Genomic DNA, 24,798 nt, shown 5'->3' on the forward strand with positions numbered 1-24,798 from the left:
TTCAGCCAGTGTGTGTATAAAAAAAAAAGAGTGAAGAAAACAATTTCCCCTTAGGGGATCAATAAACTTCTTCTTCTTCTTCTTCTTCTTCTTCATCATCAGCAGGCACCCGGGTGATGCTCAGCCAGGCCTGTACTGTAGCCATCTTTCATTCTCACTTGTTCTTGCTCTGAGAGGGAATTTTTTTTCTTTTCTCCATCTGTCTGGTCTTTAGTAAGTGAAACACATGATGGGTTGGATTGAGGTCAGATGACTGATTTGGCAAATCAAAGGCATTCCACTGTTTGGCACAAAAAACCTCCATGGTTGCTTTAAATATGTCAGTTTGGCATCATTGGTCTTATATTTAGGGGAAACGATTAGAAAGAAAAGGGCCACAGTCCCTCCACTGTTCACCAAATATGGATGTGAACAACCTCAAAAACCCTTAAAGCTGAAAGTACACCTGTCACAGAGGCTAGAACAGAGACAAAACACTGAAAAACATATCTCTGACCTGCTTGAAACATGGCTGAGCTGGATTCAAACTGAGTAACTGAATGTGAGAATGCAGAAGTACCGTGTTTTCTTAAGCTAGAAGGCAATCGGCCTTTAATTTCATAATGACCGTATTTGTTTGTGATTCTTGCTCTTAACCATATCGGACATTTTCTCATGACAACTCGTGCAGTGGAATTGACTGTGGGGTGGTATGTACCTTCTCATGAAATACTGGGTGTACTCCCTGCTGACGCTTATGTGTCTCAGACAACCATTAATAAAAGAGAGAAACCATGATAAGCAGCAGTGATATCCAGAGCGGACGACCTATAAATCTGTCCAATCTAAGAAGAAACGCTGCTGCCTTACAAGGTGTTTTTGCAGAAAGCATGGGATGTCCCTTCTTGCTCAGTGGATTACTCGCTGTTTCAGTGTTCTTGTATGGGTTTAAGTGATTCGTGTGGCTCGGGGCAATAGGTCAGTCAGACATTTCTCTCTAGGAATGTGTCTGACCTATCAACTAAAACATATTGGCAATGCCAGTGAAGCATAATTTGTATGCTTGACAATAATTAGTATATTTTCTTTGGTTGTATACTGTACCATACCATAGTGTATTGGTAATAGAACTTGACCTGGGACATTTTGCATGGGCATCCCTGGACTAGTGGGATGAAAAGCGGCGCTCAGTGCAACGTTTTTGATGCCATGTGATTTAGGTCAATATTGTGTTTTTATTTCTCTTTATATGATGAATTACGGGATATCCCTTTAAGTGTAAAATGTCCCATCTCTAATGACTTCTTCTGGTTGGACAATTATTAAAAAGTTGAGTTTATTTCAGGAAGGGAACCTCTCTTGTGACCAATTTTTGCTTGCAATGTAACATACGTAAGAAGTTATATTCTTTGTTGTCAGCCTCCGCAATTCTCCAACACTTTTCTTGATTTCATTTGATGATCCAGTGGGTTTGTAGTTGGTTTATTTAACATCATTAATCATTTTTTTCCTTTTGCTCAGGGATCACTTAATCCTTCAGAAAAGTTAAATATCATGTTGTAGGTTGTAGATACAGTACATAGTTTTCACTGGACAGTGAAAAAAAAGTTGTTTCACTACTGTAACAGCTGTTTTTATAAGAGAATGTAGACTGACACAGTATACTACTACTACTACTACTACTACTACTACTACTGCTATTACTACTACTACTACTGCTTATACTACTACTACATGAAGAGCATCGTTGGCATTTAACTGGTAATGGTGTGTCTAAATGTCTCTCACGCTATTAGAGCACATCACACAAATGACCTTTTCATTATGATAGATGAATTTATGGTGTACCTACAAAAACCAAAATAAAACTTCAAAGTACAATACATTGTACTGTTCTTCTTTCTTTTTATCATTCAGTTAGAAAAAAAAAACATCAGCAAAGGTGAAACTGATAGGGAGACTGTAGTCGATACAAGGAGGGGAGTAAAAGCCATCAGAGAGTGATGCTGCTTGGTCTTCTTTCCTCCCTCTCTCGAAGCCCTCTGGGCTCTTCACCATCATAGGAAGAGACAATGATGAACTCAAGAAGCCTATTTATAGCCGGCGATTGGCCAACACTAGCCCTCTGTCTCTGCTCTGTGGACATCCGCCCAGTTGTGTAGTATGTGTACATGTGATTATGTTCATGACAGAGAGGGAAAAGAGAGGAAGGGAAAAGAGAGAAAGAGATGAGTGGAGTCACAGACTCAGTGGATTTAATCCAGAGAAAGAGGAGAGGATAAGAGGCAAAGGAAGATAAGAGGCAGGGACGGGGCTGGGCTCTGGTCCATCCATCAGTGTACGGAGGAGTGGTGATGGCTTATTGGAGTCTTATGGAGGAATTCAGCACAGTCTCTTTTTGGCATTTGACCTGACTTGAAGCCAGGACTCCTCCCCTGGTAATGGTCCCCCTTTTTTCTATTTGGCAGCATTTTTCACAGGAGCTTTGCCAAGTTGTCAGGTGAGGAGGAAGAGCTGGAGGAGGTGAGTTGACTTCACGCTGAGAATGTGTGCTTAGCAACTAGCCGTCATCGTGTCAGTGCATTTGGCTTCGTGCACGTCAGTGTTTAGTGGTAAATCCACTGTGGATGATTTCAGTGTTGCTGTGTGTTATTTCATGTATAATCTCATGTAGCCTATTTTTGCATTTTCCTTTGCATGTATTCGTACATGTGTTTTTAACTTTACTGCAAAGATGAAATTATGAGTCCATTGATAGATTGCCAGATGATTATTCAGCAGCTATTTTGATAATCTATTAAAGGTTTAGCTCATTTTTTCACACAAAAATGCCAAATATTTATAGGTTCCAGTTATCAAATGTGAATTTTTGTTTTTTTGGTCTTCTATGATATACAATCATATATCTTTGGGTTTTAGGACTCATGGTTGTACAAAACAAGACATTTCAATGTGTCAACTTGGGCTTTGAGAAATTGTTAGGGCACATTTTCTGACCTTTTATGAAATAATCCATTAAATAAATCAATGAAAAATAATTATTTGCAGGCCTACTTTACTACAACTTATTATTTGAATATTGTATTATGTGGTCAACAGTGACCTAAATCCCACTCATTAAACTAAATGCATTTTCCTCCACCGTGTTCAGGGACGTCAGTAATCAAGTTACTAATCCGTCTAAATTTAACTTTTTAGCAATAAAGCTCTTGTCCAAGTCTGTGTGAGAAAACAAAAGCAAGCTGTTCTAACACATGTAGCTAAAACATTTTGTCCTAATTCATATAATATCATTTAGATAGATTAGGATATGAAAATATAACTCCTATTCATCCAATAAACCTTATTAGATGCATTTCGGAGGGGAAATGAGATAATTGTGTTTTAGGGCAGAGGGAGTTTGGCAGGATGTCTGTGCTGAATGACCCTCTGTGTCTGATTCAACAAGCAGCAGTTTGATGTTTCACCGAGTTTAATGTGCTCTCTGCTGACTCCAGCTCTGCGGCATGCACTGGGGCCGTAATGAGAGGTGGAGAGGTGCAGTTTCATAAATTAGTCAGTAGAGGTCAGATATGGGCAGAGATTATGTTTGAGTGATGCTAAGACACACCCTGATTCCTCTTACTGTCTTCTCTTTTGGTGTGTACTACTTGCTGTAAGCCGTACTGATGCAAAAGGTGACAAGGTTTATTAACTGAAGCAGAGCGTGCATTGGAGTGTGAAGTGCACAATTAATAAGCTGTGAGAGTAGGGTGAGGGATGAAGGACTTTACTATCAGTTCAATTCACTTGGGCTCTTTGTACCTGCCTGTGAACCCGCTGATTCTTTATCTTGGCACCTTTAATTAAACTGTGATTATGTTCAGCCCTGTGCAAGGGATCTAATAATGTAGATAGCAATTTGTATCTCTCAAGGTCAGACAGCATGTGTATACAGTGTGCGTGTGCGGATTAATTACACATTTCTGAATATTTCTATGTCCAGCCAGAACACATCTTTGACTGTAATCCTCACTTATCTCCTGTCTGTGACTCAACACAGAGGATGCAGGGCTCCAATTTCCAAACTGCCTCAGTTGATAATCTCCCCTCATGAACTTTAGTCATCCTGCAGTGTGATTTAACTTCAAGGAGAAGCAATTCACTCAAAATGTGCAAGAGGGAATATAACATAACCCATTATCACACCACCCGTTGCCTTATATCTTCACACCAGTATGTGTTGTTTCATTGCTCTCGGCACACGCTAAATTTGGTCATGAGCTACCTCATGTCCTTGGCCTGTGCATGTTCTGCAAGTTGATTTTGTGAGTCATTTTGTAATATTTGGCCTCACAACACACAGTGGGGGTTGTCCTAGTCGCAGTTTGTAATCCCCACCTCAAAGATTATACAAGAAAAAGTGTGTGAGCCCATGCTGTCACCATGTCATCGCTCCTGTCATTTCTTTTTCCTGAGCTGACACCTCTGAGTCTGCTTCCCTTGGCCCAGATTCCCACTGAGGGTTGTGCTGAGGGAGCCTGTGCCCTGTAGGCAGCCAACTACAAACATGCAGTGACAATTCAAATCAGTTCAGTCCACTGGCTCTGGCTGTGACTCAGGATGCTGAGCGCCAGGCGGAAAAGATGCAACCCGCCAAGCTGTACAGTGACAGATAGAAAATGAGAAAAGATAAGACAATGCAGAGTATAAAGCAGTTTTATGAGTGTTTCACCAGGTATATGGCCCACTTTTAGCTCAGCACTTTTCGTTCGAGAGACTTGCACTGGAACAGCGCCAAGTCCATTTGCAAGTCAGAGAGAGAGCGCCTGTCGGCTAAGTAGTCTGATCCACAGGCACCAACTGCAGCAGAGGATCTATCTAGAGTATTGTTATGCAAGCAGGAAGGGAGCAGCCCCACTTTGATACAGACATCGGACGGAGGCTGGAATGCTTCGGTCCTTGATGCTGTTTGAGCTGGAGGCTGCAGTTTTCTGTCCCATCTGGGAATTTGCATATCGGACAGTGTACTATACTAGCACAGTGTTCGGAGCAGCCGCTCTGCACCGTTGGAGCATGAGAGGGATGGACTGATGGACACCTGCTCATCACTCAGCTTGGCACTCACATCACCAAGTGGACTTTCCTTGCACTTGTTATTGCATCACTAAGGTATTAATCTCATAGGTAAGTTTGAGGTCCTTGTTGAATATTGAGGATTAATAATGTCCATTAGAGTATATTAAAATAAAGTTTGACTAGGGGAAGGCATTCCAGCTGCACAGTTTTTTTTTAATTAAAGCTGGATTTTTTTTATTGATCTGAATTTTTAATCCCACTTACTACCTTGTTGTCCCAGACACTTCAGATAAACAAGTGCACTACTATAAAATGCTTTAGTGTTTGTTGAGCATGTGAGCAGTTGGCAGTCACCGTCATTTAACAAAAGAGCATCCCTTGGTTGACTGAGATATTCCTGTCATGTGTTGGCTGCAGGCAGAGAGAGAGGCCTGAGGGAAACAGGACACAGGCTGCTGGACTAATTCCTGAAAAGACTTTGCAGTCCCATGCTGGACTTTTTTTCGGCCTGCATGGGACGGGCAGTCATGTGCTCAGTAATTGTCTGGGATGTACTGCTGACTCATACCAGTGTGTGCTACCACTGCATCAGTCCCACACGTTCATGCTACTCCTCTCCTTAGTTTACACCGAGATACAGTGTGGTTATTCATGTGTTGCTGTTTGATGTCCTCATCAAAGAATGAATCAACATGAGCAATTTCTTTTGAAATATGAGGCTTATTTGATTATATTTATTTTCCAGATGATGAACACATTGATAAACAGAGACACATGTTGTATGATATACAGACTATTCAAAAGGGCTGGGTATCGTTTCTCACTGAATATTTTGAATGTATAATTAAAATCTACAAGTTCGAAAGTTTGAGTGAGAATAGTTTGCAAGAGTGCAAGTATAAACACAACAAGGTTGGAAAGGCGGACTAGTTAGTAGAGTCTAATTTGAACCCATAGCGGCTGCAGCAAGGACTCAACCTTGGTACATGGGGCGCCGGCTCTAGCAGGTGAGCTATCAGAGCGCCCCAATTTAATGCATTCATGTCTGTTAAAATGTTGTGCCAATCCATCTTGAAGACAATGCACAAGAAATTTTATGTGGCTAAGAATGAATTTGATTCAGCTTTAGGTGCCTGACCATTTTACTCTGTACTTTGCTACAACACATTCTGGTTGGTAACAAAGTATTGAATTTCCATCAGCCCTAGCATGCACTGATGCACGCAATACAGACCATAAAGTAATTCAATTCTACATAGTGAATCCATGCATGGCTCTGAGAATACCACTAATGGTTGGTGATGTCATTACCAATAAAACAGATCTATCATGTGTACAACTTGCTGCACTTTTGAACTTAACTAACTTCGATGTCACTCTGTATTATGGTACAACAACACAGAAATAGTGTCCTGTGGTAAGACAACATCTATTATGGTGGCGAAAAATGCTGCAGAGGGCATAATTTTCTCTCTTCTCAACAGCCTTCATCATGTCCAAGACACTTTCAGAAGCTCTCCATACGTAAAGCAGATGCTTTGTAGCTTCCTTCTCATCTTTCCTTCAAAGGAGTAACCATTGCCAGCATTGTGGTCACATTGAGCTACTGCACAGAAAATCCATAGCTTATTTCAAATTACACATAGCATCAAAATAATTATGATGATTATAATATTATAGCACATGCATACACAATGATGTTATGATGGGATGTTTTCAAATACTGGGGAGCATCATGTTCAAAGGGCAATTTAACATTTTTTATTTATATATTTTTTTTGTTCCCTCGTAAATGCCACGTCTCAGTGTGTCCTGAATCCAACTGTCGTCTGTGTGTGTCTGTGTGTGTGGTTTGTCTGGTTTGGAAAGTTTAGTCCACAGACACGCTCCAGTGGCAGACATGTTCCACCTTGGCTAACCCAAAATGACATGTGTGCTGGACTCGGAAAACCTGATACATATTTTATGCGTTCCGTATATATATAGAGCTGTTATACAATATTGAGGGTTCAGAACAGAGATTTGTCAGGGGTATGACACATGGTGAAGAAGACTCCTCCCATATTGTGCAGAGGTGCAGGTCTGGCTTTATCTTTGTTTTGATGCAGAGTCTGTGATGGCTGCCAGAGGCAAGGGTGTCAAACATGAACGGTTGTTGGTGAAAATGTCAGGGGTGATCTTTACGCTACAGTTTCTGGTCCAGTTGTCTGTTGGAATGACAAATACACCAAATCAAAAGCAAATAAAAGTGCTTTTTAAGGTCTTAAAATGTAAAAGTGTAAAAATGTAAAAGTGTGTCAATATACGACCTAATGTAAATGATTTGGAGGCTTCTTTAATAGATAATGACTAGTACTTACTTTTGAAGTGCTCTTGACTTGAACTTCAGAATAAAGTATAGTTCTTCAGTGTTAAGTCTTCAGGTTACAATTTATGTCACAGTGAACATCTTGTCAGCTGTTGACTGACATGTTGCAGCCACTGCACCTCCTTGGAGAACTGACATTTCAGTGCTGCTTGCCCCCCAGTGAACAGACACTGAGTTGAAACCAGACATTGATGGAGAGACACAGGAGGCTCTTGGCGATAAGACACTATAGATGGACTATAGGAGACAGAGTCCTTTCAGAAAGTATGGATGCTACAATATGTCAGAGATTTAGGGAGTTAACAGATTCCACCTTGCTGACTATATGAACTTTAGTTCAACATCTGGCAGCCGTAGTGGAACTCCTCTGCTGTTGGTGTGTGGCTGAACAGCTGACTGTGTTTATAATTAAACAGTCTCACTAATTTTTACAAGATGAGCACAAACTCTAAAACCCAGATGTTGACAGTACCACTGAGACTGAATTATGTGACAATAGCACAATGATTTAATTTTATGTTAAACTTTTATCTGCTATGCAACCCATCAAGTTTGTTGTTTTTTGAAGTTTAGGCCATGATACTGACCAATGACAGCATTTTACTTACTGTAGTGGCATCTGGAGAGCTGATCCATGTTCAATTGAATAAATCCACGCTATTGTTACTGAGAGTCTAGAAGGGAGGGAAAATGTTGAATGAGGGTTTATGAGAAGATTACAGAGATCACAAAATTGGATAGGTGATTCTTATCCAAAGTTACATCTTGGCCTAGTCCATTAACCAACTGTGTAGACAAATGATTTTGGGTCCAGATTTGGACATTGGGTAAGATCTTCATGGGGGTTGTAAACATAACAAGTCAAACTGATCCAGGACTAGAATTCCTGTGCTTCCTCAAAGTAAGTCTGCATTTGGCCTGATGTAGATAATACTGACAGATGGAGCGGTTGAACATTTCAGTTGGTCATTTTTGGTTCTGCAGGGTTAAAGACCGAGCTCAGTGGTGCCACTGAGAGCCATATGTGCGCAGGTTTTCACTCCAACCATTTTTAGCTGTTTTCACTAATTAGTTCCTCCCCTTCTGGCTAAGGTGAGTTAATATTACAATGTACTGTCTTTGTGAATGGAAATCTCCATACTTGTCTGTTCAGTATATTGTTGTGCTGTAGCACCCTTGAATACAATATTATTTTCCTTTCTTTTATACCCCAAGTGCTCCTGTGGAAGCTGGTCATATAAAAAATTGTTATTTTCCTAAAAAGCTGGCATTTATTGGAGATGCATTCATCTAATCTTGAACCTATCAGCCAAACATGTCTAAAAATCAATAATTAAGTATATCATGAGGACAAGATTCTTTTACATTTTTGTAATCAATATGCTTGCAGTTTAGGCACCAACCTTTATGGTCATCTGTCTGATGTTGCTTTGGAAACTCAAAACATCAAAGCACTTATTGTCCTGTAAATTTCCAATATACTAATTTAACCATCTATTAGGGTGCCCCTTTATCTGAATTTGTAATTTTACTTCTAGAAGTTAACTCATTATTTACATAGTGATTGATTACCTTAATCTAGCCGAAAGGTCCCCCTTCATATGATTTCAATAGGATCTAGATGTAGAAACAGAAAGATGTTTATTACTGCAGTCTTTTCTTGTGCGCCTCAAGGATCAAAGTGAAAAAGTGTGTTTTATTTGCTTATGCATGAACTGAAATACTTGTACTATTTTAGGTGTTGTCGCTGCATAGTTTGGACAGTTTTCAGGCAGATTTCTGATGCATTTCTCTTCTCCTATGTGTTCTAATGACCCAGTTCGCAGGACTGATGGTCCACCACAGACAACTACCCACACTTTGACTCATCACAGTATGCAGTATGCTGTGTAGACCGCCTTCCTTTTCCTACACGAGCTACAGTTCACTTCAGAGAACTGTGTCAGTTGCATAACAGCAGCATATAACTGCAGAGGAAGGTTGTTGTAGTGTGCATTAGGGATTTTACAATACAACATCCTGTAGCGCTTATGATCTGTTTTCTGATCCTTCAGGGGCAATGTCTACTTTTTTTTTCAGGTAGACATTGCAGAAATAAAAAATAAATCATTTATGTCATATTAGCAATGTAACCTGGGATATTATGGAAAGGCCTCATTGACCCATTTAGCTTTAAGGCTGCAGACACTGCTAGTTTAAATGGCCTCTGCTATCTGATTTTTTATTTTTTTTAAACAAGCAATCTAACTCTTCTAGACTTGTGTTTCTTTAAAAAGAAAATCAGGTCACTGCATGATTGAAACACTGGCTGTGTTTTAGCTTGAAGCAAACCGACAAAAGTACTCAAAACAACCACACTGAATGGCTGCAAATAGCTACTTTTATTGATTTGATGTTGGCACCAAAAAAGATGTACTGAAACTGATACTTAAAAATGTAGAAAGCTCATTGTATGTGCCTGAAGCCTGTAGTTTACTGTGTGTATGTTTTTATAGGCAGTGGGTGTAAAACCTGGTCACTGGCCACAGGTGGTTCTTTGCACTCTGTAAAATGGTCTCTAACAGCATGTCGGAATGAAAACTAGCAAGTCCAAAGGCTGAACACTGCTTCGTAAATGGTAAATCTGCACTGAATGACAACAAGGATTGCTGTGATTTGGTTCAATTTATTAAATCATAATGCACCCAGTCAAGACTTAATGTTTCGTGTTACAACTAATTCAGGATTATAATAATCCAGCACAAGACCGATAAAATGTTAACCGTCATCTTGTTGTTTATTATTCTGCAAACTCAGTTCTTCGATCATGACCGGGGGACTGATTTACTAATCCATATCAAATTATCTTGGATAACTAAAAACTAAAAATAGAGCAGGTGGAGAGCTAGGCATGGCTACATGTTTTGCAGAGATTGCTACATAGGACCTTCTTTTTTTCTAAATATACCATAATTATTAAATTAAATCCTCCAAATAAAATCACTTAGGTTTCCCCAAAGAGAGTTCGTCAGAGGTGCTAACTGGCACACTCAAATTAAATATTAAATATTTGCAATATGAAAGGTGCCTTTTCTCCTTTGAATGTGAAGTGTATTCATTTTTAAAGATGTTAATGGTGGTGGTCTATTGCAGGTAAGGGGAAATACTGAAATTAAAGAGGCAATAGTAGAATTTAATGTGTAAGGCTAATTACAATTGCATCTGTAGTCATGTTACCTGTTCTTAAAGAACAGCAGCTGCAGATACATTCAAAGGAAGCTTTTAGGATCCTACTACAACAAAGAAGACATTTTGAAATGCACAGGTCTAAATAATACAATTAATGATGGATGAATTTAATTTAGCTTCAGGTGTCCTGGTACTGTAGATGCCGGCTCACTGTCACACTCTCGTGGCTTACTGTATATAACGGAGGCATAGTTAATGTTACATGCTTTTCCTATGACAAATCAAAATGTATGCTGTGAAAAGGCCTATCAAATCAAGCTAACATACACATACAGTATGAAGAACAGGCCACAGGTTCAAAGGCAAATCACCTGCTGCGACATAAATGTATCAAAGCATAGAGAGAGATTTAATCAATGATCCAATATGGAATTTACCCTTTAAGATCATTTCAGTTTGATCATTTTAAACCTTCTGTGTTTGTTTGTTTTCAAACAGCAGGACACAGCTGCCTGAAGCTGAAGCATTACAGGGGGTCGATGATGTCATGGCATTACTGACCATGGTTAATAACTTAAAGTGACTTATAAGGGATAAATCTCTGTAATGGGCCAACAGATTAACTTCACCCACCTAAATGCCCACTCTAATCTTGCGTGCCACAAAAAGTACAGTAGGCTTTAATGGAAGACAATATGCTTGTATTTAATGGTTTAATGGTAATCTCTGACTATCTGATGTTCAGCAAATGTTACAAAAAATGTATGAAGTGATGGTAGGTGATGACAGGACAGAAACATGTGGTTTAAATAATGCACATGCCTATAAGTAAACACACACACACACACTGCAGGGGAGTGCTGCTGCAGTCTGCTGTAATTTTATTACAATGTGTGATGGAGGAGAAGGGAGTTTCACGATTATCGATGTTGGAGAGACAATGCCATTAGGACATTTTTTTTTTATTCTATAGCAGGAAAATGTAGCTGAACAAACTTTATTGTCCAAAAAAGCTTTCAATGTTTTTGTCCAGGGAGAGCAAAAGGATGCAGCTCTGACTGTATGACTGTGATCCACTTTAGACTGACCATAATGTACACACAGTTCCTATTAAATGACAGAAAAGGTGATTTATTTTTTACCTACAAACTAATGTTTATGCATTTAAAAATACCACATAAAGTACCACCATACCATAGCCTAGACTAATTTCCAACCCTCGTCCCTTGATGGGTCTTCATACAATAGGGGTCATAATAACACTTTTATTCTGTTTGCCTATTTAACATTGCATACATGTTTTATTTGCCTAGATACTCTATTTTTCTGGGTTTCAGTGGCCAAAAGAAATAACAAACGGTGACAATGTCTTATGGGCAGTGTCGTAGATTACAGTTTTAATCACATACAAAAAAAGATGGTTTTACTTTACTTTCCCTTTAGTCAAACTGCTCAAATTGATTTTGACACTCCCACTGAGCCAGAAACAATTAAGACTACATTAAGAGTCTACATGCTAGAAGCTCTGTAAAGCTGTAGTTTGGCACATGGTGCAGCATACTAACATGCTTACAATAACAATGTTAACATGCTGATGTTAAGCAGCAGCAGTTTATCATGTTCACCTAGCCTGTAAGCATGCTAACCTCTTCCTTAGTAGACAAAGTGGTGGACAAAGTTTTATGATGAGGCAAGTCAGGGGATTGCCATAGGTATTACAATTCATCCAGAGGGAAACATAGATGTGTTTACCAAATTTAATGACAATAGATATTTCAGAAATATTTCAGTCTAGACCAAAGTGATTGGACCAACCGGCATTGCTACCCCTCGAACCACACCTGTTATTAATGTCTTCGTGCAACACCGTTTTAATGTTCAATTAAATTGATTAACAAGATTAACTTAATGCTATTCTGGATCCAGTCAATTTTCTGCTCTTTCTAACAAATCCTTATTGTAATCTAGATTGACTGATTTTTTGAAAAGATAAAACAAAGGAAATATATAACTCCTGATATACCAAAAAATAATTGTAGCTTTAAGTTTCCAGCTGTTTTGTTGTCCAAATATCTCAAATAGCTGAAAAACAGTGGTGCTGGAGGGAAAACACGAAGTGTAGCTTTTTAGCTGTCACAAACAATGGAAACACAGTCTGAACTGGTGTCACCTAACAGTGCGCCTTCAGCCAAATGTAAGAAGAGCCATGCTTTACTTCTGTCCACACACATCTTCATCTGCATATTGTGTCTTTGTGTGCACGTGTGTGTACCTTTTGATACAGTGTGAGTTGACCTCAGTCCATTTTTCCCCCAACAGAATTCCTCTTGAATAAAGCTAGGACACAGGAGGAAGCAGTGAAAATCAGGAATCTGGGACTTGGTGCTATATATAAAAATTAGATCAGGCCTCTTGTAAAACTAGATAGTGTGACAGTCTTGAGAAAATTGAATTATGTAGATAATGATGCACTCGTTCAACTCTATTATCTATTGGTGCTCAGCAGCAATGGAGAGAAACTGGAGCACGAAGAGACTGAAACAGCACGGCCAAATTCAACTCTTTAAAACATCTGCAAGTGAAAGGAAACATTCACCATTTTATAAGGTGACACCTCACAAGATGACATTTGGCCCAAAACAAATCGATATTTACAGAAGCCATCATAAGCCCTGAGCCGGTTTCCTGAATAATGATGATGATTTCCAGATTTTCAGAACTACATTTTAAGACGGTCATCTTCTTTTCTTCCAAAATGGATTTCTAGGATTTAGAAAATAGGCTCTTCTGATGTCTTATGAGTGCATTATCAGACCCTCTGGCACTGCAGTTTGGAGACTTCACCAGTAAAGTGATCCCACGCCGACATGTTGTTGGTCTGTGTTGAGTATCTTTAGTCTGGCCCTTGGGCTGATTATAGGGTTGGAAGACTGGGGCAGTTTTAGCTCCTCATACTGCTGGCTGGATGCTTTGATGATGGCATTTTGAAAGGCTGGCATGTTAAAAAGGAGCTCAAAGTCTCATTCAAACTGTCACAGAAACATGAGCCCCGGGGGAAAAACAAAGCATGATGTCACCAGAGAAAGATCGAAGTATGAGTCACTAATATCTGTTCATAATGGGTGAGATGTGTGTGTGTGTGTGTGTGTGTGTGTGTGTGTGTGACAATGGTGTGTGTGTGGAACTGTAGGAGATGTGAACACATGTAGTTTCCCTACAGCTTGCTCACTGGCTTGTTGTTGTCCAGCATTGATTTTCCCCCACTCACTTTAAAGCAGCACGTGGGTCTAAATTGTATTACTGTAAGCTGCATCATACTGTTAAGTGTAGCTCGTCTGTGTTGAGAGCAAGTTAGTCTGAACCGCACCACACTGTTGTCGTCCTATTGTCTCTGTGCTGAAGATTGACTAATGCTGGACATTTATTTATTCAGGTAAGACGAACAAATCCTATCTCATTTAGTTCTGTCAGTTTAGATTCAGAGGACATGCATTTATTAACTTAACTACTTGTCTTCGATATAATTCAGTATCATCGTTTATTAACTTTCAATGTAAGCGCATCATATGAATAAATACTATTTGAAGTAAGGATTCCATTACATTTATTTATATATAATGCAGGCATTTCCACATTGCAGTATTGGATAACTATTTGTATTAATCCTGTGACATTTCCTGCTCTGTTAAATGCACGTTTGTGTACATGTATGAATTTACGTGTGTGTGTGTGTGTGTGTGTGTGTGAAGCAGTAGTTTTTAAGCACATCAAGTTATTTCAAGGCTTCTCTTCCGTTTATTTAAACAAGGCATAAGGAGGAGAGATATTGAAGGGCACACAGGGACACAAATATGACAAATAGGTTTTTGTTTAGCTACCAGCATACGTGATGTAAGATGATTGATAGTCAGGTCAAGTTTATTCATTATTGTGCCCCAAAATCAATTTCTTTTCCTAGAAGGCTTTATAAATAATCTCTTTCTTTTTTTTTTACTTGTTTTTGGGCTTGGACAAACTTAATCCTAAAAAAATGGGAGAAATCACAAGAAATGCAATAGGAGGAACCCTCTTCAGGATTGATAGACATGCAAAAGGTCCCACATGAACAGAACCGACAGAAGTAGCAGTAATATTATTGTCATAATTAGGGCTTACATTGTAATAGGATTTCTTGTAAACGAAAAATGCTAAACATTGCTAGCATAAGTCATGTTCTGTTATCATTCAGACATACTTTTTCTCAATCACTGATTTCTATGAGAAGAATACCTTTTACAATTTTAAAATGTGTATTTTGTGGTTTATTAAATTTATTAGTATATATAAATGATTATTAAATTATAACTTTATCATATTTTCTTCAAAACATGAAACAAGATGTGCATTTACTCTTTTTCTCTCTGTGTGCTGTAGCCTTTATATGAATTTAATTGTATGGTTGTCTCAATTAATCGTTGTGTCTAGTGCCCAGTCCAAAACCCAACATTATTAATTTTACAATGAAACAGAGAAAAGCAGCAAATACACACATTTAAGAAGTAAATTGTTTGCATTTTGCTTGAAAAATGACTTAAATGATTAATCAATTATAAAAATAGCTGCAGAAAGATTTTTTGTTGATCGTCTTGGAAGCGTTGTTTCTTTTCCATAGAAGTGACTCAGATGGTTATTCAGAAAACGAAAGGTAAGGTTTTCGTCACATTTACATAACAATGTAGATGTATGAAAGGGGCAGAATTAGAATATTAAACTGAGGACTTCATAGACAATGTTTTTTTTCAGAGAAATTATGCAAAATACTTAATGTCCATTCAGAGAAAAGTTGCATTTATTAACCAGTGACTATATTCTATTAAAGTGTTCACTTTCATGCTGCACTGTGTTTCCAAGGTCATCTTGCATAGTTATCAGCTGACAGTATCAGGTGACAGGATGGAGGGGTGTAGGTGATGGAGTTGGTGGACTGATGAAGCCCCCACCATTATATCTTTTGGAGGGAGAGGTGGTGTCTGCGGGGCCGGGGTGGGGACAGCCGGTATTGGCATGGCCTGAAAGGAGCCGTTCTCCGGCAGCATGTGCCAAGTGGTGTCAGTCTGTCACTGGCTTTCACAACACGCCTCACACTGGAGGTTGTGGCTAGAGGACCAGGAATACATTAGGCAAAGCTGTTGAAACATATGGCGTCTTTTTTGATTCAACTGCTGCTTTGATTGATTTTGCGTAATGCTGTTTGATTATTTTTAATCTAATTTTAAATGCAACATAATTTAGGTTAACTATTTCTGAGTAACATTTTGGTTTATGGTTTCTTTTAATCCTTATTTAACCTTTGATTTTTTTTTGGCCTTGGATCAGTTGTGAGTGAAGTTGAAGAGTGCAACTACAAACAGCTAAACAGCATCTGATCTAGAATTTCATTCATTTCATTTTTTGATCTCAGTGTTTCTCCCAGTTGAGGAATTTGAACTGATGACTAATCTGGATGTCAGACCTTTAAGCTACTTTGATGTTGTAATTGATCCATAATGGTAAAATGCTCCTTCCCCTCAAACCATCTTCTCCTCTTTCTTCTTTCCCACACATTCACATTCAGTCAGTACCTCTGTGGTTAGAAACCTCCTCTCTGTGAGGTAGACGCCCTGGAATGCACAGCTGTTTTACAGTATTTTCTACAGTATAAATCTTAAATGAAGGCTTGTTATCCATCATACAGTATAGAGAAAAGATGGATGTCCACACACACAGCTTCCAGATAACAGGTGCTTACCTCCGTAAGACAATCTTCCTTTAACCACCAAACATATTTTCCTTTTTGACTCACACATCAAGTTTCAAAATCTTGTTTTAATCCCCTTTTCTTACCCCAAGAGGGTTAATTTAATATTTGGAGTTGACAGAAGTTTGGAGGGCCACTTATATTTAAGAGGTCACTCCAAACAATGATGGAGTTGTGTTGGCTATTTCTGTGTTTGGAAGATATTTTGGAAAATACACTTATTTGTTACTTTTGTTGACAAAAGTCAGATGAGAAGATTGGTACCATTAAGCTATCACCAGCAGCTGGTTAGTTTGGCTTTGCACAAAAAGTGAGAACCAGCAGAGACTGGAGGAGATGAATGGTCTCGACTGAGAAATAGTCTGGCACATAATCCCCAGTAAAACAGCTATTAGTTACTGGGCTTTAGAGATGCTGTTGGGGGGATTTCATGTCGTCTGTTGCCTGTTCAGTCTAATAAGGTCCAGTAGTAATATTTGATGTGTGGATACTCGCTGCTTCTTCTGTTCCTTACGCCTGTTCCTGATGATATTCCTTGAGTAAAACCTGCCTCCGTTATTGTTTGGTGTAATTTTATAAATCCTGATGTTCTCACATTTGCATTGGATACTACTATGAATCTTTACTTGTAGTGTAGCTGTAGTCGTTTGCTACATTCACTTTAATGTTTTTAAAACTGCAATGAGAATTTTGTTCTGAATTTCATTTTCTTGCTGTCTTTCCAGATCTCAGCCCAGTGACTCTCATCAACCATGAGCGGTGGAGTGAACATCAAAGTCATGTCTCAGAGTCAGAGCGACGCAGGTGTCAGCTCGAGTCTGCCTTTACCTAGAAGCATGATGCCTCTCTCCAAGGTGGATCCCAAGCAACAATACAGTGGCCTCCCCAATCCCACAGTGCAGTATCAGCACGCCGCCAAAAAACGGCCCTCCTGTTCTTCCTCCTCTCTGTCCTCAGCTTCTGCAGAGCTGCTGAGAGGTACAGCTTTAAAGAACCACCTGCTGCAACAAAAAGCTGGCATGTATCCTCACAGAAGCCCAGCAGCTACAGAGCGAACTGATGGAACGTGCTCGGCATACAGCAGCCCTCAGATACCGAAGAGAGAAGTTCCACGCTCTAAAGACACACTGGATCTCCGCAGCAGCACACTGACCCACAAGGCTTTGCGAGACCTCCAGTTTAGACGAACCACCAACAAAAACTGGACCTTTGGAAAGTATCGGCTAAGGACTGTGGACAATGCAGCTGAGGATGACGCCTTCTGCCGGCTCTCTGCTAATGTCCAGTTGGCCCACGGAAGAGGACGTCTGCTTTATACTAAAGGTACAAATGGGAATGAGATATCAGGAATGGGCAACATCCAAAAAGAGGTGAGGAACATCTCCAACCAGGACGTGCAAGCTTCCGAAAGAGAGATGTCCAATAACAAATCAAAGACTTCTCATCACACGTTCAACATGCCACGCAGAGGGAGTGAGCCAGGAAAAGTCAACATGGCCGCTGTTGCTCCCTTCAGGTTCAGGTGAGGGCAGTGTTTCACCTTTTTAAGATGGGATGATAAGCAGCATAGCACAGGCCGCAGTTTATTTTTAGGAGACATCGAATATGATGCAGCCTTAAGGCATCTCATGATTCAATGACATTTTAAAAAGAGTATTTTTCACTTTAAGTAACACTTCATTCAAATTTGTGTTGAACTTTTTTACTGTAGATTTCAGGTCCATGAGGACACAGATGTTGCCCTTGATGATCTTAGTGACTGTTCCTCTGACTCCATGGAGGTCTGCTGTGATGATTTAGGTGAGTCTCTTTAAATCTCCTGCCAGTAATCTGTTCACCCTGGGAAAACAGACACACCTGATGTACTAACCAGTGATTCCTAACCTGGAAGTCTGGGTCATAAGATTGTTGACTAGATAGGAAAAGACAAGATATTTAGATGTTAGACCTTTCTGTACTCTTTGTTCTGTTCTTGTGAAATACTGAAAATTATTATTCTTCAAGCCTCAAGACAAGATTGAATCCATATGAGAAGCAAAATAACTCCTTGGTTGAAGTGCTCATAGCTCTTAGGCAGAAACCAAAAACTGCAACATCCCCAGCAGAGGCGGAGAGGTTTGGTGTGGCTTCTGGGGCTACAGCCCTGATGTTTTCTCAAAAGCCTCAGATCTTTGAGGTTTTTAAAATAACTTCAACTTTGTATTATTTATCCTCACTCTCGAGCAAAAGTTCTATTACTGAGGAAATATTGCTATCTTTTACAGTATTATGGCATGGATTCATATGTCACAGATTTGTCAGCTAAAAATTCATTCTGTGCATAGTTTAACAAAAATAAGTTTCAAGATTAGTAACTTACGACAAATTACTACCTGACCTATGTTATGTAACTTTAAAAAGATCTCCCCAGGGAAGTATGCCCCTGGACCCTGTTAGGTTTGGGCTAAGCCCTAAATGTTAACAATGTGGGTCCGCCCCTGGTCCCTAGTTTGTGTAGCTGGGGATGTTTGTTGCATCTGATTCCCCATCGTTTCTTCCTCTGGTTTCCTGTCTTCTCTCTACTGTTGGCTAGCCAATTAAAATCCCCCCAATATTACGCATATATAAAGATGTGCCCACAGCTCAAACATATGCAGCATGTGACCAGGCGTTGCACAAACATTTTAAGGGGCTGAAGAAGTTGGGAACCACTGCTGTAAACCTACGAATATGCAGTGACTCATGCTCAATAATAAAACATGGTAATATCTCAGGGTCCTCATCCAGGATCTTAAAATTGAAGAGCCAGCAGTCCATAAAGTTTAATTACTTTGTCGACTTGCAATTTAATTTACCCTTCGTCCTTTAGAAGTATGTCCTCGCTCTGTAGTGTCAGTACACCAGAACAAGTTACTTATATCTTGGGGAAAAAATACTTTTTTCGCTCAGTTCACAGAGTTCAACCAGTGAGTTATGCAAAACCCTGTTTTTCCAATTGTATTATATTGCATCCTGTAACACCCAAGCTTTAATATGGCTGATTGTTGACACTGGACTCTGTTCAGCGTGGCAGTTGTTCTCACCAGAGCTGCTGCCAACTCACAACGAAAGATTCATATTGTATGTACCACCTGTTATTTGCATCAGGATTTCCTGAAGTACTTCACTTCTTTCTTTATGTGGGAAAACAGATTGTTGGCAGAGAGCACTTCTCTCAAATCACACAGCACTGTTAATGCAGCACTGTTTCTTACATGTTTTTGTGTCTCTGGTGTGCCATCGTGATTAAATTTATGTCATGTCTGTCAGAGCTGTGTTAAACATTAAAAGTTGAATGCTGTGTTTGTTCTGATGCCTGCGACAACTCTGTAGCTCACACACCTTGTTGCTTAGAGACTGACATACAAACATGACGTGTTTACACAAACACACATACACTGTATTTGCTTGGTCAATATTTCATTATTTTAAGGAACTTGGAATATCTTGCTGAGTGAAGGTAATTCACCATTAGCAGATACAACCACAACAATTGAATCAATTAATTCTAATTAGAGGGGCATAACATAATTAAAGATCTACTGTACATGAGTGATATTGATTTATGTAAGTATGCAGGCACTATTGCCTCAGGGGTAACCGCTGTGACCGCAAAACAAAAATAAAAGTTAAATATGTTTGTTGTGTGAGTTTACATAAAGAGATTAGATGTTTTTCCATAAGCCTCATAATTTCAAAGTAATTTCATGTTAAAACTAGGTGTAACTCACTTCTTTCCAGTTCAGACCAAATAACTGAAATGCACCCGTCAAACATTATACACACTATTGTTTCAATTACTCAAATAAAATATTTAAAAATAGACATAAATAAGATACTACAGCCTTGCTAGCAGCTCTGTGACACTGTACTGGCACTGTGATGCTTTGAGCTAAATGCTAATCAGTAAGCTAACATGCTTGTGTTGACAATGCTAACATACTAATGTTTAGCAGGTATAGTGTTTACAATGTTCTCCATCTTAGTTTAGCATTTTAGCATGCTAATATTAGCAAATAAGTTTTGCAGGTATTTCGTCATAAAACAGAGTTTGGGACAAATTTTGGGACTTTGAGTTGACGTAAAGTTAAAGGATCACCAATGTTATATAATAATCATCCTGGGGGGGAATGTGAGTACCAAATTTTATAAACAACTATTTTAGACAGTAGTTGTTGAAACATTTCAACCAAAACCTGGGATGTCAGACACATGGTGGTGCTAGAGGAAAGGTCTAATACTTAGTTGATTTGGATTTATTTTCTGGAAACGTCTGTACAAAATTTCAATCCATCCGATATTTGTTGAGATATTTCAGTCTGGACAAAAGTGTCCTTAGAGCTTCCAGTGAAGTTAAGGGAAGAATTAATAACAAATTTAAGTGCAACAATAATAATCTATTGCTTAAGTAGTATTTCTCCTGTTAGTTGGGAGTACAACTAATTAAATGGCAGTAGTATTTGTTTTAAAAACCTAAATTACTAGCCCAAGTGACTTTACAAGTCATTTTGCTAACATGTTGGGTGGCTGTGGCTCAGAGGCAAAGTGGGTTGTCCCCTAATCCGAAGGTTGTTGGTTCGATCCCCGGCTCCTCCTGCCACGTGTCGAAGTGTCCTTGAGCAAGATTACTGAATCCCAAATTGCTCCGATGCACAGCATTGGTATGAAAGAAGTTAGTTCTGTTCAATGACATTTGCATCCTTAGTGATGTTTGAAAGGGGAATGTGCACTAGTGAAACGTTTTGAGTGGTCGGAAGACTAGAAAGGCGCTATACAAGTACAGGTCCATTTACCTTTACCATGTCTAACATTTTTGCAACATATATTTGTTGCTCTTGATCACCCAACATGCAGATATAATTGCACTGTTCTGCTATAAAACTGTCTTCTTCATTATCTTAATGACGTTGAGGGATGAGGGCCTCCAGGCAGCCTCCTCAGGGAGAGACGAGACCAGAGACTGAGTGGTCCTCAGTTGAGGGTGGACAGATGCTGGACTGAGAGATTGAGTGGTTTGATGGGAGGATCGGCTTTCACCTCCTGTCTGGGAGTTCCTCTTGTCCCTACTGGATGGACCTGAGGGACGCTTAAATTCTGTTTTTGACCATAGAGCAGAGAGATGTTTCTTTGTAAGCTGTCATCCGGCTTCAACTACAAGTTTGCTGGAAGATGAAAAATAGGGTTGTTCCATTCAGTAGAAACATCTGCAGAAACTCAAGCTGAGTTGGGGTCTGGTGAAAACTCTTACTTTAAGTGACTAAAGTTTCAGAGTAGGGAGACTCACTGCTCTAAGATTAATACTAAGCCACAAATTAATCACTTTGACAAATGTTTCAACTCAGACAAGATGGTTTTTACCTTTGTTATCATTTCCAGCAGGTTGAGTTCATCATGAATAGAATATTTCTGAAAGGAAATTCTGGTGAGAAAAACTGCTCAGGTCAGTCGTCAACCCTCAGGCTGGTCTCATTCCAGCAAACACAATGATTCTATTAGATCTCTATTTATGGTCTTTTTTTGTGTAGCAATAATTACCACATGACTTCAACACCATGCACAAACAATATTTGCATGTTCCTTTAGCACCATACTTCAACCTACATGTGACTATGTGCACATTTACATTGATGTTATCAGCGGTTTTCCCCTTCGAGCACATGTGGAAGTCTCCCAGACATTCTTGAATCCATTACACTGCAGCAGCTGAGCAGCCCCAAAATGATTACATGTGCTGTCCAGAGAACAGACAGCTGTGTAGCTGTCCTGTCATACCATGCACACAAATACACAAACATGCAAACACACACAATTACTCAGATGGCCAGTTGGAGAGCGAGAATCAGACCCAGATGTGAAAGAAACCAAATGAAAGATGCAGCTCCACCCTGCTCTCTCCTGAGAAGTGGTGGCGATTTGAAAGTTTTTGCATTTAAATTCACAGAATGAACTCTATACTTTTTCAATCCATCCAATAGTCCCACAAGACATTTTACTCAAAACCCACAAATGTGAACCTGCTGGTGGCGCTAGAGGAAAAGTCAGGGGATCACTGAAGTCATTAGTGTTTGTGCTCTGGGGACAATACATATGTGTACCACAAATCTGATGGCAATCTATCCAATAGTTCAGACATTTCTCAAAAAAACTAAAATGTCACTAAAGTCAGTAGGATTCATCCATTGGGGTCCTGTGTCTGTACCATTGACAGTATAGTGGACAGAGCGTCCAGGTGTGTGAAGTGAAGCTGACACACTGTCAGTGAAAATGCATTCTATGTAACGGCCAGCAGGGGGCAGCTCCATGGGCTCCAACAGTCTGCTAGGCTTATGGGGAAATTACCCTACTTCTTACTTGATTTATTATTAGTTTATGGCCTCAATTGCTGTTTTCAAGTTTTCTTCCATTTAGCACGATGTTTCATTTAGAGTAAAATACATGATAAAGCAGGATTTCCTTTAGGGTGTGGCTATCTTGGGATTGACATTCTCAGTGAGTCCATCCAGCACAAAGCATAAACCTCAGATCAAAATGTCAAATTGGGCAGTGCTGATCAAATTTGAATCAAGACATTGTTACGGCATTGCCTATTTCTTGCATAAAATCTTTTCAGAAACACATGAGAGTGTGTGTGATCAGGTGAGCCTGCATCGTTTCCTGATATGGAGAAGTTGAAATTGTGCAGCCAGTGAGCACAGCCCAACTAACAGTACCTCACCGCCGCTTATGGCAAAACAGACATCTCAAAACGGTTCACAAAACTTTAATCTATCCAATTTTTTTATTGTTAAAATAGTTTGTTAAGGACCAAATTAAAGCCAGTGAAGCCACTTACCTCCTGAAAGAAGATGTTGATTTTGTTTCTGTCTGGTGCAAACTTGCACAGAAGTCCTATGACAACATTGCAGTAAATTTGGAATGTCGGAATTTGTCATCCTACGATTCATTAAGAAATCCCCACTCCCAAAAAACAAATGAGCTATTCACTGTATCATGGGAGTAAAGGGTTCAGGCAGTGATCTGGAGTCAGCAGGGGAGTCTTGGAACCCGTGATGAGGAGGAACAAGACATGACATTGTTTCCAGTAACCAATTGCCAGATCAAACAACCTCACTGGTCCATGAGCCACCACAGGTGCCCTGAAACCCAAATAAAAAAAGCAGTGGAGTGTGCTGCAAACCCATTGTGAGAGCTAGAGTAGTACCCTCTGGGCATTGTTGCTAACAGGTCAATCATATCCAGTGGATTTGCCCTATCTAGCATGCTTGTATTCAGCCATGCTGTGTTGTGGAAAAGAACAATTGTCTACTCAGTCATTCCCGTAACAAGAGAAGAAAAAATGTATTCAGCAGCCTTGCATTTGCATTATTTGAAGAAGTTTTATCTGATTAACACATAATAACATGAGGGTTGTATAGGAAATAGTTTATGGAAAAGGTAAAGGCTTCTTTGGCAGCTGTGTTTGTGCACAGCAGTGAGGTCTGGTGCAGATGACATGCAGGCGATGACAGAGGGTGGTTACCATGGAGCAGCGCTGCATGCGAGCGCTGCAGAGCCTCCTCAATCCTCTTGAGAGATGGTGGTGTGGAATATCTTAAAAAGATGATTATATTCATATGTTAGCAAAAAACCCTGCCTTAAAAACAATATGACTGGATTTTCAATTTAACGTATGTGTGTGCGTGTGTGTGTGTGTGTGTATTTCCAAAGTGGTTTTGGGTGTGTTACTTGCTTACACTGGCACATCTTGTCGTTCACTCAGTCTGCTGAAGTTAAGTCACCAATTTGGCCAATACACTTGTTTTTCTCCTCTTTTTTTTTTCAAGCAATGGACAAAAACATCATAGTCCAGTCACAGTTTTTATTAACATAACATAATGTACATTACCCTTTAACATTTATGTCACCATCGTTGATATTGTATGAAACAGTTTATCTATTTATAGCAGGACACACTGCTGATTTTTAGCATATGATTTATCCAGCTGTAAATCTGGAATTGATATCGTAAGGAAGCTCAGACAGGATCAAGAGATAATCTGGATGCTCCAGTTGTTGCATTGTGTGGAATTTTGACAGTGATAATAATGTATGTTATGTCTGTAGTTACATATCTAAATGTGTATCCACTCACATTAATAACACTTTACTAACATCACAAATCATGCATCATGTTGAGTGTATTGAACAGGGAACACTGGAGGTGAGGTTGGGGGAGGGGAAGAACAAAGGAATCAGAGGAGATGGTGGGAAAACATAGTGTGTAAGAGGAGAATGGTGCCTGATTTTAAAAGCCACAGATGATCATTTCTCATCGCTTTCTTGCATTTCATTTATTCTGCTGAGACACAGCGAAGCATCTTTAAATGAAGGAAAAAACGAGGGAGAAGGAGGAGGGAGGATGGGAGGGCAGTCAGAGGCGAGGGAGAGGCAG

General features: G+C 39.5%; 1 protein-coding gene across 1 annotated transcript in view; it reads left to right on the plus strand.

The window, feature by feature from the left end:
• The first annotated feature begins 17,078 nt into the window (after positions 1-17,078).
• nav1b (neuron navigator 1b) overlaps positions 17,079-24,798 on the plus strand; it is a 53,971-nt gene continuing 46,251 nt past the window's right edge. The window contains exons 1-2 of the mRNA XM_035661217.1: positions 17,079-17,871; positions 18,061-18,149. Of these exons, the coding sequence (XP_035517110.1) occupies positions 17,102-17,871; positions 18,061-18,149 (859 nt within the window). The 5' untranslated portion in view covers positions 17,079-17,101. The remainder of the gene's footprint in view (positions 17,872-18,060; positions 18,150-24,798) is intronic.

This window comes from Morone saxatilis, unplaced genomic scaffold (assembly GCF_004916995.1).
Source record: "Morone saxatilis isolate NCDOM2014 unplaced genomic scaffold, NCSU_SB_2.0 Contig18, whole genome shotgun sequence".
In the NCBI taxonomy this organism is placed as follows: domain Eukaryota; kingdom Metazoa; phylum Chordata; class Actinopteri; family Moronidae; genus Morone; species Morone saxatilis.